Source organism: Falco peregrinus, chromosome 2 (assembly GCF_023634155.1).
Source record: "Falco peregrinus isolate bFalPer1 chromosome 2, bFalPer1.pri, whole genome shotgun sequence".
In the NCBI taxonomy this organism is placed as follows: Eukaryota; Metazoa; Chordata; class Aves; order Falconiformes; family Falconidae; genus Falco; species Falco peregrinus.
The window spans coordinates 126,813,174-126,829,011 of NC_073722.1; the positions used below are offsets into that span (position 1 = coordinate 126,813,174).

At 57.8% G+C, this 15,838-nt stretch overlaps 1 protein-coding gene across 1 annotated transcript in view; it reads left to right on the plus strand.

Annotated features, from left to right (window-relative positions):
• The first annotated feature begins 945 nt into the window (after positions 1–945).
• DNAH17 (dynein axonemal heavy chain 17) overlaps positions 946–15,838 on the plus strand; it is a 38,537-nt gene continuing 23,644 nt past the window's right edge. The window contains 41 exon segments of the mRNA XM_055794097.1: positions 946–1,301; positions 2,057–2,250; positions 2,517–2,709; positions 2,796–2,895; positions 2,989–3,074; positions 3,242–3,367; positions 3,675–3,830; positions 3,912–3,995; positions 4,380–4,568; positions 4,802–4,858; positions 4,860–4,919; positions 5,130–5,147; positions 5,150–5,269; positions 5,271–5,401; positions 5,519–5,714; positions 5,859–6,005; positions 6,347–6,455; positions 6,683–6,786; positions 6,890–7,030; positions 7,448–7,591; positions 7,834–8,016; positions 8,120–8,377; positions 8,470–8,639; positions 8,902–9,124; positions 9,203–9,319; positions 9,441–9,527; positions 9,772–9,924; positions 10,482–10,730; positions 10,958–11,080; positions 11,309–11,656; positions 11,734–11,825; positions 12,006–12,132; positions 12,356–12,508; positions 12,974–13,099; positions 13,266–13,373; positions 13,515–13,646; positions 14,136–14,282; positions 14,284–14,297; positions 14,406–14,562; positions 14,984–15,088; positions 15,595–15,752. Coding sequence (XP_055650072.1) covers positions 960–1,301; positions 2,057–2,250; positions 2,517–2,709; positions 2,796–2,895; positions 2,989–3,074; positions 3,242–3,367; positions 3,675–3,830; positions 3,912–3,995; positions 4,380–4,568; positions 4,802–4,858; positions 4,860–4,919; positions 5,130–5,147; positions 5,150–5,269; positions 5,271–5,401; positions 5,519–5,714; positions 5,859–6,005; positions 6,347–6,455; positions 6,683–6,786; positions 6,890–7,030; positions 7,448–7,591; positions 7,834–8,016; positions 8,120–8,377; positions 8,470–8,639; positions 8,902–9,124; positions 9,203–9,319; positions 9,441–9,527; positions 9,772–9,924; positions 10,482–10,730; positions 10,958–11,080; positions 11,309–11,656; positions 11,734–11,825; positions 12,006–12,132; positions 12,356–12,508; positions 12,974–13,099; positions 13,266–13,373; positions 13,515–13,646; positions 14,136–14,282; positions 14,284–14,297; positions 14,406–14,562; positions 14,984–15,088; positions 15,595–15,752 — 5,927 coding nt within the window. The 5' untranslated portion in view covers positions 946–959.

Here is a 15,838-nt window from a genome sequence, read left to right on the forward strand (position 1 = left end):
GTCGGTTGGGGCCGGGCCAGTGTCGGTTGGGGCTGGTGTCGGTTGGGGCTGGTGTCGGTTGGGGCTGGTGTCGGTTGGGGCTGGTGTCGGTGTCGGTTGGGGCCAGTGTCGGTTGGGGCTGGTGTCGGTGTCGGTTGGGGCCGGGCCGGTGTCGGTTGGGGCTGGTGTCGGTTGGGGCCAGTGCCGGTTGGGGCCGGGCCGGTGTCGGTTGGGGCCGGTGTCGGTTGGGGCCGGTGCCGGTTGGGGCCGGTGCCGGTTGGGGCCGGTGCCGGTTGGGGCCGGTGCCGGTTGGGGCCAGTGCCGGTTGGGGCCAGTGCTGGTTGGGGCCGGTGTCGGTTGGGGCTGGTGCCGGTTGGGGCCGGTGTCGGTTGGGGCCGGTGTCGGTTGGGGCCGGGCCGGTGTCGGTTGGGGCCGGTGCCGGTTGGGGCCAGTGCCGGTTGGGGCCGGTGCCGGTTGGGGCTGGTGCCGGTTGGGGCCAGTGCCGGTTGGGGCTGGTGTCGGTGTCGGTTGGGGCCGGGCCGGTGTCGGTTGGGGCTGGTGTTGGTTGGGGCTGGTGTCGGTGTCGGTTGGGGCCAGTGCCGGTTGGGGCTGGTGTCGGTTGGGGCCAGGGCTGGTGCCAGTCCAACTGGAAGTGGCTGGAGGCTGCTGGAGGGCTGAGAGGTGCGACAGGTGGGGGAGTGGTGCAGCCGGGCAGGATTGGGGCAGGCTGGGGGTGCTGGAGCTGGGGGGGGGGGGCAATGGGGCTGGGCAGGGATGGGGCCAGTTGAGGGTGGTGGGGCCAGGCACGGTTGGGGCCAGCAGCTCCTGGTGAAACCATGGTGTACAAAGGGGAGGCTGAGGGCAGTGGCAGGGCGGGGTGGCGAGGGGAGTGCGGAGGGGTTGGGGTGTGGGGTCTGCATAGCTGCTGGCTGAGCAGGGCTTTGTCTGCCCCCTGCCCAGGCGAGCCCGGTGCTGGTGGGATGTCAGCCATGCTGGACAAGTGGCTTGGCTTCCTGGAGAGCTTCGCCACGGTGCTGCTGCGGGTCCAGCCGGACAAGTGGAGCGAGTTTGTGGGCAGTGAGGGGGCCATGGCCATGCTGGACAAGTTCTTCAAACAGCAGGACATGCTGGAGCTGGTGCTGGAGCTGGACCCTGCCAGGCAGCTCCTGCCAACCACCCACTTCCCACCCACCCTCAGGGGTAAGGGCATCTACTTTGTGAAGAAGAGGGAGAACATCAGCTGGGAGAAATGCCGGAGCCAGCTGCTGGTGGGAGACATTGGCCTCTCGCCCATGGAGCAGCTCGTGACCGTGGTGGAGGAGGTGGGTTGTCCACACAGGTGGGTACCAGGTACAAGCTTGGGGCAAGTGGGACGAGCCAAGGTCCCTGCCCACACCGCTGCTGTCCAAACACCTTCTGTGGGCTGCTGTAGTCAGAACTTTAGGAGGGCTCAAACTAAATTAGTAGAAGAAAAATCACCCCAGGCGCTAGCGCTGGCCTTGGGATGGCTCCCGACCACCAACCCTGCTGTGTGGTGGGCTGACCCAGCCCCACCAGCACACACAGCCGGGTGAAGGTCACAAGCCTGGTTCTCTGCTGGGCCCCAGCTGGATTGCTTCCTCTGTGGTTTTAAAAACTCAGCATAATTCCCCCTTCCCTGAGCCCCGCAGCTGGGGAATGTCTGAATGGATTTCTCTCAAACTTGCCAGAAATATTCCCGCTCAGAGGGCTGCCGCCCCAGAGCACCCAAAAGCTGGGTCAAGCCCCTGAGATTCCTCGTCCTCGGTGCCAGGGGCTTTTGCTTGTGTGCCAGCCCCTGACCCCACTGGGCACGCTCACTGCACTGCTCCCAGCACTGTCCAGCCCATGAGAGCTGGAAATCCACCACAGGGTGAGGGGACTCAGGGTCATGCTGACAAGAAAAAATCAGCAAAATCCATCGGCGCTGCCAGAGCTGTGGCTGAGCTGGGAGCGTGGGTGGGCATCAGGAGGGGATGCTGTGCAAACCAGTGCAGCTGCATGCTGCCCTTTACACTGGGAGACCCTACTGAGCATCCAACCAAGCCCTCTCCTCCAGGTCGTGTCCCCCCTGCTCCTGAGCAAGGAGAATGTGGCGGGCTGGCCCAAGGTGGTGGTGGAGGACGTCATGCAACAAACCCACCAGCTGAAGAATGAGATGTTCATGATGGGCAGGAAGATCCAGGGGAAGCCACTGCTCCTGCTTCCAGAGCATCTGGCCAGCCATGATGGCTCCAGCACCATCCTGGACTGGTGGGTTCGGCCAGTACTGCTTGGCACCAGCAAAGCCTGGCAGGGGCCCAGGGCATCATGAGCCCTCTGGGAGGGACAGAAGCTGGGACACTGGCTCAACCTCTGAGCATCTTTGGTCACAACCATCCCTCAGCAGCAGAGCACCTTCAAAAGGCTCATGCCAGGCTGCTGTGCTGGCTACGGTGGCCACAAACAGGCATGCAGGGCTCCCCTGGGGTGGTCTGGGGCCAGTCCTGGTGCTGGAGCATAACCTGGCTGCCTTTCAGCCCAGTGGAGACTGTGGATATTTTGAAGCTGCACGCCATTGAGACCATCGTCATCAAGTGGTCCCACCAGATCAGAGACATCCTGAACAAGGACTCGGCACAGCCACTGCTGGAGGGCCTGCACCCCCTGCCCAGGACTGAGTTCAAGTTCTGGCACACCAGGATGGTCAACCTGGAATGCATCAACAGCCAGGTACTGCCTTGCCCATAGGTGGCCAGCAGCCATGTGTCACTGGCACTGAGCCCCTGGTGCTGAGCCCGCCGCCTCTCCCCTGCCAGCTGCTTTCACCCCAAGTGACGGTGCTGGCCATGATGCTGGAGAAGGCCAACAGCTGCTACTGGTCGCCACTCCAGAGCATGTTCAGGGATGTCAGTGCCGGTAAGCCCCCCCCAGCGATGTGATGGACAACTGCCTCTCACCCCTCTGGCAAGGCTTCCCCCTCCCCGACGCTGAGTTTTTCCTCTGGTCCAGGCCTGGAGGAAGCCAAAGACATCAGCCTCCACCTGCAACCGCTTCAGATCCTGCTGGAAGAGATGGAACAAGTGGATTATTCCCAAGTAAGTTATACATGGTAAAATAACCAGGTACCATCTGGCTTCCTCATCCTGGGAGAGGCCAGGGTGCTGCACATCAGAAGCTGTGTGTGGGTATGGATTCACCCTGGCTCTGCCCAACCCTCATTAGTGTGGCCATGGCCCCACACTAATGCTCTCTGCTTCCACAGCTGCAGCCCTATGTAGACAGGGTGCTGTGCACCATCCGCCTCCTCCAGGCTTACTGCCAGCACTACAGCTCACCCACCCGCGTCATCGTCATCCTGCAGGAGACCTGCAACCTCTTCATTGAGATGGTAGAGCCCTGGGGCTGGCGGTGGCTCCAGCATCAAGCCACCACCATTTCCTCCAGCTGTCCTGCTGTGGGACTGTTGGCAGGAGGGATGACACAGGGCAGGTGTGGGGAGCACAGCTGGGGTGATGTAGACACACCCCAATCAAGGGACCAGCAAAGACCTCACATAGGGCTGGAGAGGGTTTGGGGCAGGTGTGGGTTGCAGGCAACCACCAGAGAGCCCGTGGGGCTGGTGGGTGGATGGGGGCAGGAGGAGCCTCCTGCGGGCCCCTCTGCCAATGGCCACTGCCTGCATCTGCCTGTTCTAGACCCAAAAATTCCTGGGCCCCAAGGATGTGATGAAGGGCCTGCAAGGAAAAACTGAAGAGATCTTAGAAGCAATCAGACTGAGCATTTCCACCACAGAGAAGGTCTTCCAGTCCTACAGCACTTACTGCTCCAGCCTGCTGCCCACATCATTCCCGGTGGGTGCAGGGGACAGTGCAGGTCTGCCTGGCCCCCATCCATGCCAGCTCTACTTGCTGACAGCCCCTCTCCTCTTCCAGGAGGAGCTGCAGCTCTGGGAGTTCCCTCCCTCCCTTGTCCTTACGAGAATGGACTCCTTCTTGCACAGGCTCAAGACCATCAAGGTGAGAGCCCAGCATTTTGGAGGCAGCACCAGTCCCATGCAGGCTCCCCTGCCCCGGAGATGCTGGGGTGGTCCCCTGAGGACAGCATGGGGGTAAATTCTGTTTCAGCCTTGGGGTGGGCTGGGGCTGCTGGTGCAGGCTGGAGCCCAGCAGCGGTGTACTGCTGGCAGCACAGTGCCATTGTTCCCAGCACAACACCCATGTCCCCACACCCCCAGGGCCAGACAAGCACCCCCAGTCAGGCTGCAAAGCATCCCTGGGAAGGATGCTCTTGGGGGAGCGGTGAACTTGCAAGGTGTAGCCCTGTGCTGGTGCTGCAGCTTCTGCACCCACGGGGCCAGGGCATGGGGAGCTGGGGTTTGCCACCAAGAGGAACTGGATGAGATGATGGTTTGTGCTCACCAGGAGCTGTACCAAACAGCTATCGAGTTTCTGAAGCTGGAGAAGGTAGAGCTGGGAGGACTGAGAGGAAACATCCTCAGGAGCCAGATGTTTCAGATCTACGAGGAGGTCTCTGAAATCATCAAGAGTTTTGCTGATTGCAAATACAATCCCTTAGAGCCCACAGAAGAGGTGAGTAAATGCTGGTATGGAAGGGAAAGCATTTGCTAAATGAAAAAATATTGTTTGTCAGAACATGCTGGAAGAAAGAGCTGCATGTAAAACTGTCCCGTAGCAGCACGTGTGCTCGCATTGCAGCAGGTCATATGGTGCTGGGCTGTCCGGGTCCAGCAAATCCTTCAGGAAAGATTTGGAAGAAAGTGCAGAGACTGTGTCAGCTTAAATCATTTTGCTTTTACTGGCAGCAATTGGACAAAGACTTTGCAGAGTTGCAGAAGATGATTCAGGATATGGACAGGCGGGCTGGCCACCATCTTCTGCCGAGGCTTTGATGACTGCAACTGCCTGACATCTGCTGTGAAGGTATACGTGGCCCCCCCCCCCCCCCCGACTCGACGGGTCCTGCCCCTTGGGCACCGGGCATCCTTGCCTGAGCGCCAGAGGCTGGCAGCAGGGACACTGCCTGCAGCCTGGCATGCCACACCCGTGCCTGGGAGTGACAGTGGGGGGTGTCACCAGGTCACTGCAGTGATGCTCCGGAGGCACAGAAGCCAACACCTCTTTCTCCTACAGTTGGTGCAGATGTTTGCCCCCCCTGCTGGAGGCGACCTTTGATAAAGGTGGAGGTTTCTCACTGTTGTTCAGCCCTGCTGAGAATGTTTGAAGCTGAGCTGGAGAGCGTGAAGGTGCTGTATGACACCCAGACCACTTCCCCACCACCATGCCAGGGGGGGGCCGGTCACCCACAAAAACATGCCACCGGTGGCCGGACAGCTGAAGTGGGCTCTGGAGGTTCAGCAGCGGCTGGAGGGACCATACAGGGACTTGTTCGTCATCAGCCACCCGTATGTGTGGGTCACCCCACGGGGATGTGGGGCAGCAGCCAGGGCAGGATCTGGCCTGGCATGTGTTTCCTCCTGTGTCCTGCTGCAGCAGCTGCTGCTTTATCATGACCTTGACAGTGTGATGGTCAGTGCTGAAGCTAAACTGGTGTCTGCGAAGTACAAAGAAATGATGGGGCTGCTGCAGGGTTACCGCAAGGAGGTCTATGAGGAGTGGGTATGTGGAGCCAGCCAGGAGTGCCACTTCAGCCTGGAGCAGCCCTTGATCCTGAGGGACCCTGGCTCTTCCCTGCTAAGTGTGAACTTCAGCAAAGAGGTCAGTGCTGGGGGTGGGCAAGCCAGCCTGGCACAGGGGGAGGGACAGTGGTCCCTCACCTGAACATAAATCTGTCGCAGAGGCTGTGGTGAGACATTTCATGTTTTACTAACGAGCCTTTTCTCCGGCGATTGTGTCTCGCAGCTCATCGCTGTTCTGCGGGAGGTGAAGTACTTGAACTTCCAGCAGCAGGAGGACATCCCGGGCAGTGCCAAGAGCCTCTTCGCTCAAAATGAGACTTTCCAAAAGTTTGTGGACAACCTGAATCTCATCGTTGGCTGGTACAATGAGGCAGGTTGCAAATGGGGGACAATCCAGCTGCTTTTCCATACCCCACACGCTGGCCAGGCTGAGGCTGGCTGGGGAGCCCCCTGAGAGAGGCTCCTCCAAGATGGGTCCTTGAAGCCTCGGGGGGTTACAGCAGGCATATCACTGGCACCCCTGGTCCCTGCCCATCCCATGACTGAGCCAAGCTGCTGCTACTGCTGCCACACCAGCCTCTTTCCGCCCCACAAGCTTGGTGTCATTGGGGTGGGGACACCATTCCCAGGTGTAAAAGCAGTGCCCCAGGGAGTGCGTCTCAGCTGGAGCAGTGCCTGCAGCACTCACCTGCGGACGTGCTGGCTCCTCAGGTGAAGCAGAAGCTGTTGCCTGTGGAGCTCCCGCTGGTGGCAGGGCAGCTGGAGGCCGTGGACAGCCAGCTGGCCAGTGCAGAGCACACCCTGCTTTGGCACCATGAAGGTACGAACCCACCCAGAGATCCTCTCTGTGCATTTCGCCCGTGGCACCATCCTGCCTCGGGTCCCCTCAGCCATCACACCCAAAACATGGACCCCTGTCCTGCAGACATGGGTGGGTGAGGTGGAGGGCTAAACATGGTGAATAGCCCCGAAGTGCCCCAACCACAGCTTGCTGCCTTGGAGGTATCTGTGTAACCTGTCAAGTTTGGACGTGTGTTTTCCTCCCAGGCGTCATGGAGTATATCCGAGAGATGAGAGAGACCTTGCATGGCTTGCAGACCAGGGTCCAGAAAGCAAAGTTAAACATGGAAAATATCACCCAGCTGATGGAGGTAGCTTTTGCTGGTGCTTTGCAAGTACCTTCCGGGGAAGCCTCCTGCAGGGATTCACCCTTCCCCAGCATAGTGGAGCAGCCCTGTCATCTTCTCCCTGTAGGAGTGCTCAGCCACTCCCGTGTTTGAAAGGAAAGGCAACAAGGAGGCAGCACTCTTGGACCTGGATGGGAAAGCAAACACCTTAACCAAGCGCTGTGCTGCCATTAGGGACGCAGGCGTAAAGATCCAGGACTTGGTGGAGGTGAGATGGGTCCCAGGACACGTCAGTCAGAATTGGTTTAACAAGAATTGTCTGTCCCTCGCGTGCTGTGATGCTCTGAACCCACTGGTGTCCCCCGTTTTGTAACTGCAAGCGGGGGACTCTGACCTGGGGTTCAGTCCTGTGGTCTCTGCTGAGACAAGGCTCCAGTGAAAGACCATTGAACACTGCACATGGACTCCAGAAATCCGCTGCCCTCTCGGATGAGGTCAGGGCTGCAACTTGTGGTGTCATACAGCTGAGAGGGAAAGAACAATGCAGGATGCATGTGACAGCCAGGCAGGACAAACCCACAGGGACCATGAGAGAAGACTCATTCACTCACAGTGTTGGGAACTGGGATGTTTGCTGGGTATCTGTATTTATTGACAAATAGCAATTGTTTTTTCCTGCTTACAGGAGAATGCAGATCTGTTCAAGGCTGAGAAGTCATCACAGAAATGGCTGGACTACGTGGGACACATAGACAGAATTATACTGGATGGACTCTTCAGACTTATCCACAAATCTCTGCAGCTGCTGCTCACCAACATGGCCCCTGATGTAGGTCCAGGTTTGCCCTGTGGCACAGTGCCCTGCTCTGCCCGTGCTTGGCATGTCCCACGGCTCACCTTTCTTCAGGCATTTGTTTAGTGGCCAAATGTACCCGTCCCGGTGCTCACTGGCACACCCATGCAGCGAGCGCTGGAGGTGCCGATGTCCTCCCTTGTTCCTGCTGCAGGGGGACCACGGGGCTGGGGGGACACGGAATGTGAATCACCATGTGGGGTGCTGACCTGTTTCAGGCTGACATGGCCCCGTTGTTCGAGGTGTGCATGGAGCTGTGCGATGGCAGAGTGCAGTACCATCCCTCGCTGGAGATGGGAGACGACAACAACTTCTTGCAGCTGATGGAGAGCCTGCTCAGCGATATCTACGCATCCACGGCATGCATTCCTCGGTTGCTGGAGGGAAAGCTGAGCTACAAGGTCAGTCCATGGCAGGCAGCACCTCCCAGCACCTCCAGATGGAGGTGGGCAAGGATGCCCAGTCCCCTCAGCCAGTCTGCAAGAGCTCTGCCTGTCCCTTCAGACCACCCTGGAAGAGCAGACGGACCTCAGCAGGATGCGGGAGGAGGTGGTGTCACTGACAGTCAGTGCCATGATGGAAGCCAAGGAGTACAGTGCCAGCTTCGAGGAGCTAGCTAGCCACCTGTGGCTGGAGGACCCCAAGGAGTTCCTGCAGCGCTTCCTTGCCTTGGGCAGTGCCCCTGACGCTGAGGAGGTGGAGCTGCGGCCAGAGGAACCCCCAGCTTATGGCACCCCATCCCTCCAGCTCTTTCAGCAGGAGGTACAGTGCCTGGGGAGGTACCGGGTTCCCAGGAGGACACTGGGTGCCCAGGGAGGTGCCGGCCATGGGCAGTGACCAGCTCTTGTCCCCAGATTGACGCCTGCAAGGCGCTGTGCGAGGAGGTGCTGGGGTTAGCGAACATGAAGGTGTTTGGGGGGTGGCTTCAGAGCGACTGCCGCACCTTCAAGCAGGCGCTGCTGAGCGTTGTCAGGAGACGGGGTCTGGTGCTCCGGCAGCACCTCACCAGCCACGTTACCACCAGGTAAGGGCTTGGTGAGCCCTGGCATGGGGATGGGGAACTCCTGGTGGTTGGAGCACAGCTGTGCTGTGGCAAAGGCCACAGTGTGCCGGGGCAGGCTGTCCCCAAGGGATGGAGCTGTGGAGATGTGGGCAAACGTGCCAGGCATCCCTGTGGGGGTGAGTCCCTGGGGGGGTATGCCCTGCAGAGCGAGCCCTGAGCAAGCACTGGGGCAGCTGTGAACCCTGTTGGGAATGCCCGGTGAGCACCACCACCTTCCTCCCAGTCTCCAGGAGCTGGAAGATTTCATCCAAGAGGCAAACACCAGCTTGAGTAAACCTCTGGAGGAGGGAGACTATGAAGGGCTGGTGGAGGTGACGGGACACCTGATGAGGGTCAAGGAGAGGCAGGCAGCGACTGACAGCATGTTTGAGCCCTTGAAGGAGACAGTTGCCCTGCTCAGCACTTATGGAGAGGAGATGCCGGAGAAGATCTACCTACAGCTCAACGTGAGCTGCTGGGGGTGCAGGGGGCTAAGCAGAGGCTCCTGGGGCTGGGCTGCCAACATCATGCAGTACTTGCCACAGGACCTTCCTGAGCACTGGGACAGCACCAAGAAGCTCTGCCTGCGTGTCAAGCAGAACATGGCGCCCCTGCAAGCCAATAAGGTCAATCTCATCTGCAGGAAGTGCCAGCAGTTCAAGGTACCTGCCTTGGGGCTTGGGGGGGCAAGTGAGCTGCTTCTCAGCAACTGCAGGATGACCACACTGCTCTCCCCGGCTGCCAGCTCCCGGCTGCCCCGCTGAGCCCTGTCGTCCCCCACAGGCCCGGCAGCATGCCTTCTGGGAGACCTTCCAGGGAGAAGCTCCCTTTTCATACACTGACCCAGACCCCTACAAGTCCTTGAATGAGGTAAGGAAGGGGAGGACACCAGGGCCACCACTGTCCCCACCAGCACTGCCCGGTCACCCCCAGCCTCATGCACCAGGTGCTACTACACAGCAGGGCTGGGGAGGGGCAACTGCTCTGGCTCCAGCTCCCAGCCCAATGGGGGGAATCTGGCCCTGTGGCAGTGGGGACAGAGCCATCACCAGGGTAGGAGACATGTCCCTGGCACACGGTCCCCAGCTGAGACCTTTTCTTTGTCTCCGGCCAGCAACAGAAGAGCATCGCTGCCATGGAGAGTGACATGGCAGCCCTGTCCAAGTCAGCCAGGCTATTTGAAGTGTCGGTCCCAGAATACAAACAGCTCAAAGCGTGCCACAGGGAGGTGCGCTTGCTGAAGGAGCTCTGGGACATGATTGTCCTGGTACGTGCCGCGGTCTATGAGCCAGCATGCTGGGGAGGGCAGGGTGAGGCAGGAGCACTGGGGTGTGTAGAACAGGCTTCTGGGGTGTGCTGGGCTGGCCCTCACAGCTCTGAAGTTCCTGAGGCTGTGATGAGCTGTATCTGCAGATGGTGGCTGCTGGTAGCCATCTGTGGTCAAGCAGAGTGATCAGGACCCCTGGGCTCGGTGCTGGCCCCTGCACCAGGGCACAATGCCCAACACTGCCTCCAAGCAAGGGCTTGACAGCAGAGTGCTGTCAGCAGGCATGGGGCACCTGGTGTGACCTCCCTGTGCCAGCTGGGCACTGCCAGCCAAGGGTGCAAGGTCAGGTTAGCTCCTCTGAGAGTCTCGTTGCCATGAGAGGTGGGATGAGACACGGGGCGGGTTGTCACAGCATTAGAGCAGGTCTGCTGGTGTGGAGGCTGCGCACCCTAACACGGGTACGTGGGGTGTGCTGGCACTGGGCATGCTGCTCTTCATCCTAGGCAAGAATGCTTCTGCTAATTACATGTCCTGTAAAAATGTATTCCTGAATTCAGGTTAACACAAGCATTGATAACTGGAAGACCACGAAGTGGAAGGATATCAGCGTTGAGCAGATGGATATCAATTGTCAGAAATTTGCTGAAGACATTCAGAGCTTGGATAAGGAGATGAGAAGCTGGGATGCATTCATAGGGCTGGACAACAGCGTGAAGAACATGATAACATCCCTGCGCCCCATAAATGAGCTGCAGAACCTGGCCATCAGGGACCGGCACTGGCAGGAGCTCATGCAGGCAACCAAGGTGCTCCCTGCCTTCCCGCCCTTCCCTGGCTCCAACCCCTGGCCTAGGAGGCTCTTGAGATTTGCATCCATTGGGGGAAGCATGCAATCTGTTTTAAAAGCTGGCCATATACACATATTTGTGTAGTGTCTTTAAACGTGGGTGTTAATGAGCTTATTTGGGTGAGCTGCTGGGCTGCCTCTCCCTGCAGGGGCGTCCCTGCCCTGACAGTGCTGGTTCTGCTCCAGGTGAACTTCACCATGTCCAAGGACACAACCCTCGCAGATCTACTTCAGCTGAACCTGCACAAGTTTGAGGATGAGGTTCATGGCATCGTGGAGAAAGCCACGAAAGAACTGGGGATCGAGAAGGTGAATGGGGCTTGGTTCCTACCCTCCTTTGCTGAGAGCTCTGCTCTGGTGTATCTGTGTGGCTGTTAGTGCTTGTGTTCCTGCTTCTGGGAGCTGAAGTCCACACGCAGTGCAGCACCCATGGATCTCATGCCATGGAGGAAGCATTCCTGTCACTGCCTTGCCTTTCTGCAGTGTCTGGGACCCAGCACCACAGAGTCCAGCCCATTTCTCACACCCTGTCTGTAGGTGCTGAACACCTTGGATACTACCTGGGCAACAATGCAGTTCAAGCATGAGCCCCACACCAGGACTGGCATCATGCTGCTCAAGGCAGATGAGGTGCTCATCGAGACGCTAGAGGACAACCAAGTGCAGCTGCAGAACCTGATGACCTCCAAGCACCTCGCCTTTTTCCTTCAGGAGGTGTCGGGCTGGCAGCAGAAGCTGTCAACCACTGACTCCATTATCAGCATCTGGTCTGAGGTGCAAAGGATGTGGAGTCACCTGGAAAGCATCTTCATCGGCTCCGAAGATATCCACAGTCACCTGCTGGAGGACTCGAAGCATTTTCATGATGTCGATCAAGAATTCAAAGTGCGAAGCCTGTCCCCACCAGGTGCCTGAGAGCTCGCCGCTGGTTTGGGTAGGGCTGAATCATTTTCCTCTTGCAGGACTTATTGGCTGATGCAGTAAAAACTCCCAATGTGATTGAAGCTACAAACAAGCCTGGTCTCTACAACAAGCTAGAAGCGTTGCAGAAAAGGTAAGGTTGGAGTTGTCCTGGTGAGGCATTACCAAGAGGCCTGTGCTGGCTGGCCTAAGGCCAAGGAAGAGTTTGATTTCTCCAAAGTGGCATCTGTCTCAACATGACAAGGACTTAGCAAAGAGTGAAAACTAAAATGCGGGAGTTTAACTGCAGGGTTTTTTCTTTGTTTTCTGTTAGATTGGTGCTCTGTGAGAAGGCTTTGGCTGAATACCTTGAGACCAAAAGACTGGCTTTTCCCAGATTCTACTTTGTTTCCTCTGCAGACCTCCTTGATATTTTATCTAATGGGAATGAGCCAGTTGAGGTATAAGTTGTGCATAAAGTGTGGAGACAAGTCCCATGTCTCTAGCATGCAAACTTGTTATAGCAGCTTAAAAATATTTTTCATCCTAAGGGACAGAACACCATCCCCAGCATCCCCCTTCTCAGGGCTGCACTGCCCTGAGAGCTGTGCGGGAGTTAATCCAAGCAGCGATCACACCTCTGTGTGACGCAGACCCTGACCTTTGCCATGCCTCTGTTTTCAGGTGTCCCGTCATCTGCTGAAGCTGTTCGACAGTCTGGCTAAATTGAAGTTCAAGATGAGTCCGGACAAAAAGCCCCTGAAGGTTGGCCTGGGGCTGTTCAGTAGGGATGAGGAGTACGTGCCCTTCAGAGCAGACTGCAGCTTGTCCGGCCAGGTCAGCTGAGCTTCGTGGAGCCTCTGCTTGCAGGGGCAGGGGTGGGCAGGCTCAGGGTGGGGATGAGCCTTTGTTGTGCACTAACAGCCTGGCAGCAGTTTTAAAATACAATCTTGAAGCCTTTCAGCCAAAAAAAATCCAGAAATGGGATCTGTGTTAGGGCTGTAGAACAACACAGCAGCAATATCAAACCTGCCCCAGCCCTGCAGCCCCTCAGGCGCTCGCGGTGGGTTTTTCCCCTCTCTGTTGTTTGCCCTCAGACCATGTTCCATAAGCTGCCATGGGAAGTGCCCTGCGGGGCTGGGTGCTGGGGTTGTCTTTGCAGCTTATCACAGTGTGCAGGAGAGGCTTGCCATGCAGAGCAGCAGGGAGATGCCTGTGTGCTGTCACAGGGTCGTGCAGCCAGACTGGACACATCTGGGTTAGGAACCGCTTGCTCAGGATTTGCTGGATGTGACCCTCTAGGTGGAGGTTTGGCTGAGCCGAGTGCTGGTGAGCATGCACTCCACCCTGCGGCACCTGATCCCCGAGGCCATGGTGACCTACGAGGAGAAGCCACGGGAACAGTGGGTGTTTGACTACCCGGCACAGGTGGGAGCTGCCACACGGGGCCAGGCTGGCCAGTGGCTGTGTGAGCCGAGGTCCGAGAGGAGAAGCAAGCAGAGAGCCCTGGGAGGTGCAGGCACTTGCCCTGTGTCTTTGCGGGGATGGCGTATTTCCCTTTATGGCCACTTTTTGTCTCTGTGGTTTGCTGCAGGTTGCTCTGACATGCACCCAGATCTGGTGGACCACAGAAGTTGGCATTGCCTTTTCAAGGCTGGAGGAAGGCTATGAGAATGCGATGAGGAATTACAACAAAAAGCAGGTTGGCATCCCTTGGACCTGCCCTGGAGTTGTCCTGCAGCCCCTCTCTGCTCGGAAGAGGCGAGGTCCAGTCCTGGGGGGCACCAGGGGCTTGGCAAATGCTGATATCATTTTTCTGTTCATCGTTTCTTTTCTTCCTCAGATTACTCAGCTAAATGCACTGATTTCACTACTCACTGGAAACCTAACTGCCAGAGACAGGATGAAGATCATGACAATCTGTACCATTGATATCCATGCCAGGGATGTTGTGGCCAAGATGAACCTTGAGAAGGTATTCGTTACATGAGGATATTTTTACTGCTTTGTGTCTTGGCACTTCTGAGCACAGATTTCCTGTTATTTTATTGCTTTCCAATATTTTCAAAGTATCCTGATTACGTGAGGAAACCACATGTGGGGTGGTAGAGGGATGCACAGGAGCCAGGGAGGTGACAGCACAGCCGGGGTCAGACAAGACCGGGCTGGGTCTTGGTCAGAGCCAGGTCAAGGAGTGGTTGTGCTGGTTGCTGCCATGCTCAGTGGGAGCCATGAGCCACGGTGCAGGACTGTGCACCACAGTCAGCATGGGGTGGGCTGGGCCACAGGGAGGGATGGTTCTCAGCCACCCCAGCATTGCACTGGGACCTGTTTGACTCTGTCCTCATTTACTGAGGTCAGAAAGGGTCCTGACCAGGCGTGTGTGGGCACTCACTGTGGTGCCAGCGGGTTGGAGTGGGCAGCACTGGCACCTGCCTGCCCCCTACAGCCAGCTGCCCCACAGGTGGAGAGTGCCCAGGCGTTCACCTGGCAGTCCCAGCTCCGGCACTGCTGGGACGAGGAGAGGAGGCACTGCTACATCAACATCTGTGATGCTCAGCTCCAGTACTTCTACGAGTACCTGGGGAACACCCCCCGGCTGGTCATCACCCCCCCTGACAGATCGGTATGGGCTCGGGTCCCTGCACCTCCCACTGCCCACGCCGATAACATCGGCTCCGTGGCTGTGCTGCGCTGCTGGCACTGCTCAGCCCTGATGTCCTCCCCTCCACAGGTGCTACATTACCCTGATGCAGTCCCTCCACCTCTTCATGGGGGGGGCCCCCATCGGCCCCACAGGCACTGGGAAGACAGAGACCGTCAAGGACCTGGGCCGGGCAGTGGGCATGATGGTCTACATCTTCAGCTGCTCCAAGCAGATGGACTACAAGGTAGGCACGGGGGAGTGGGACAGTGGCACCAACGTGAGAGCCATGAGACGTCCACCAAAGCTAGGGGGGACCCTCTTTCAGGAGGCACCACTCCAGCATGCAGCCCCTGTGTTTGGCTGCAGCATCCATCACTGATGCTGCTTTCCTCTCCCCAACTCAACAGCCAACGAGAGACATGTGGGTCCAGCAGCAGCCCTGGTGCCATTCTGTGCTGCTCACTCCCACCGTGGCTCTGGCCAGCTCGTGTCCCTGGAAGCCCCAGGGGAGCCCAGGGGGGCTGTGATGCTGCAGGGCATTTCCCTAAGGAACAGCACAAACAACAGCAGCTCCCAGCCCTTGGACTTTCTTAACAAATCCCCACGCTGCAGCCTCTGTGTAAAAGTTTGGTGTCTGAAGCCTGTCTCTGGTGCTTTCTGTCCAGTCCTGCGGCAATACCTACAAGGGGCTTGCTCAGACCGGCACTTGGGGATGTTTTGATGAGTTCAACAGCATTTCGGTGGAGGTTTTGTCCGTGATTGCTGTGCAGGTGCGTGCTCTTCATACAAACTGGTGGCAGCATAGTGCCATAGGGACTGGAAGAGACTTTCCAGTTCATGTGCGAATGTTTCTGTTAAGCCTGACTTTCAAAGGGACGGTTTGCTGCTGTTATTTCCACTGTGCCATGCTGGGATGCAAGTGGAGGGGAATCACAGCAGTATAGGGGCTTGGGGCACATTTAAGATCACCCAGCCCATGTGTCCCATCCCAGTGACCTGTCACCCACCCCCCACCCCACCCCCTGCCAGCTCTGCCATTGCCTGGGGACAGGGTGTTGCAGTGTCTGGGAAGAAGCTGATTTAAGGCCAGCTCTCCTGAGTGGGGATGGCTGTGCCGCCATGGCTTTGGCAAGCCCTCAGCGTTGTATCTGGCATTGCTGATAGCATGAACAACCCTCCAGGCTCACTTTCCATGGGCAGGCGGCGAGGGTGAGCCAGGGGCGCAGGGCAGGGAGCCACGGGGCTGTCGACACTGACACCTCTGCCTGCCTGCCAGGTGAAATGTGTTCAAGATGCAATTCGTGCCAAGAAGAAAACATTCAATTTCCTTGGAGAGACGATTGCTTTGATTCCATCGGCTGGGCTGTTCATAACCATGAATCCTGGCTACACAGGATGGACAGAACTGCCTGAAAATTTAAAAGCTCTGTTCAGGTACCCATAGGCAGATGGATCACTGTGTAACTGGCAGTTGTTACAGCATTTACGTCTGCAGTAACACTCGTGTGCTAATGTGATCT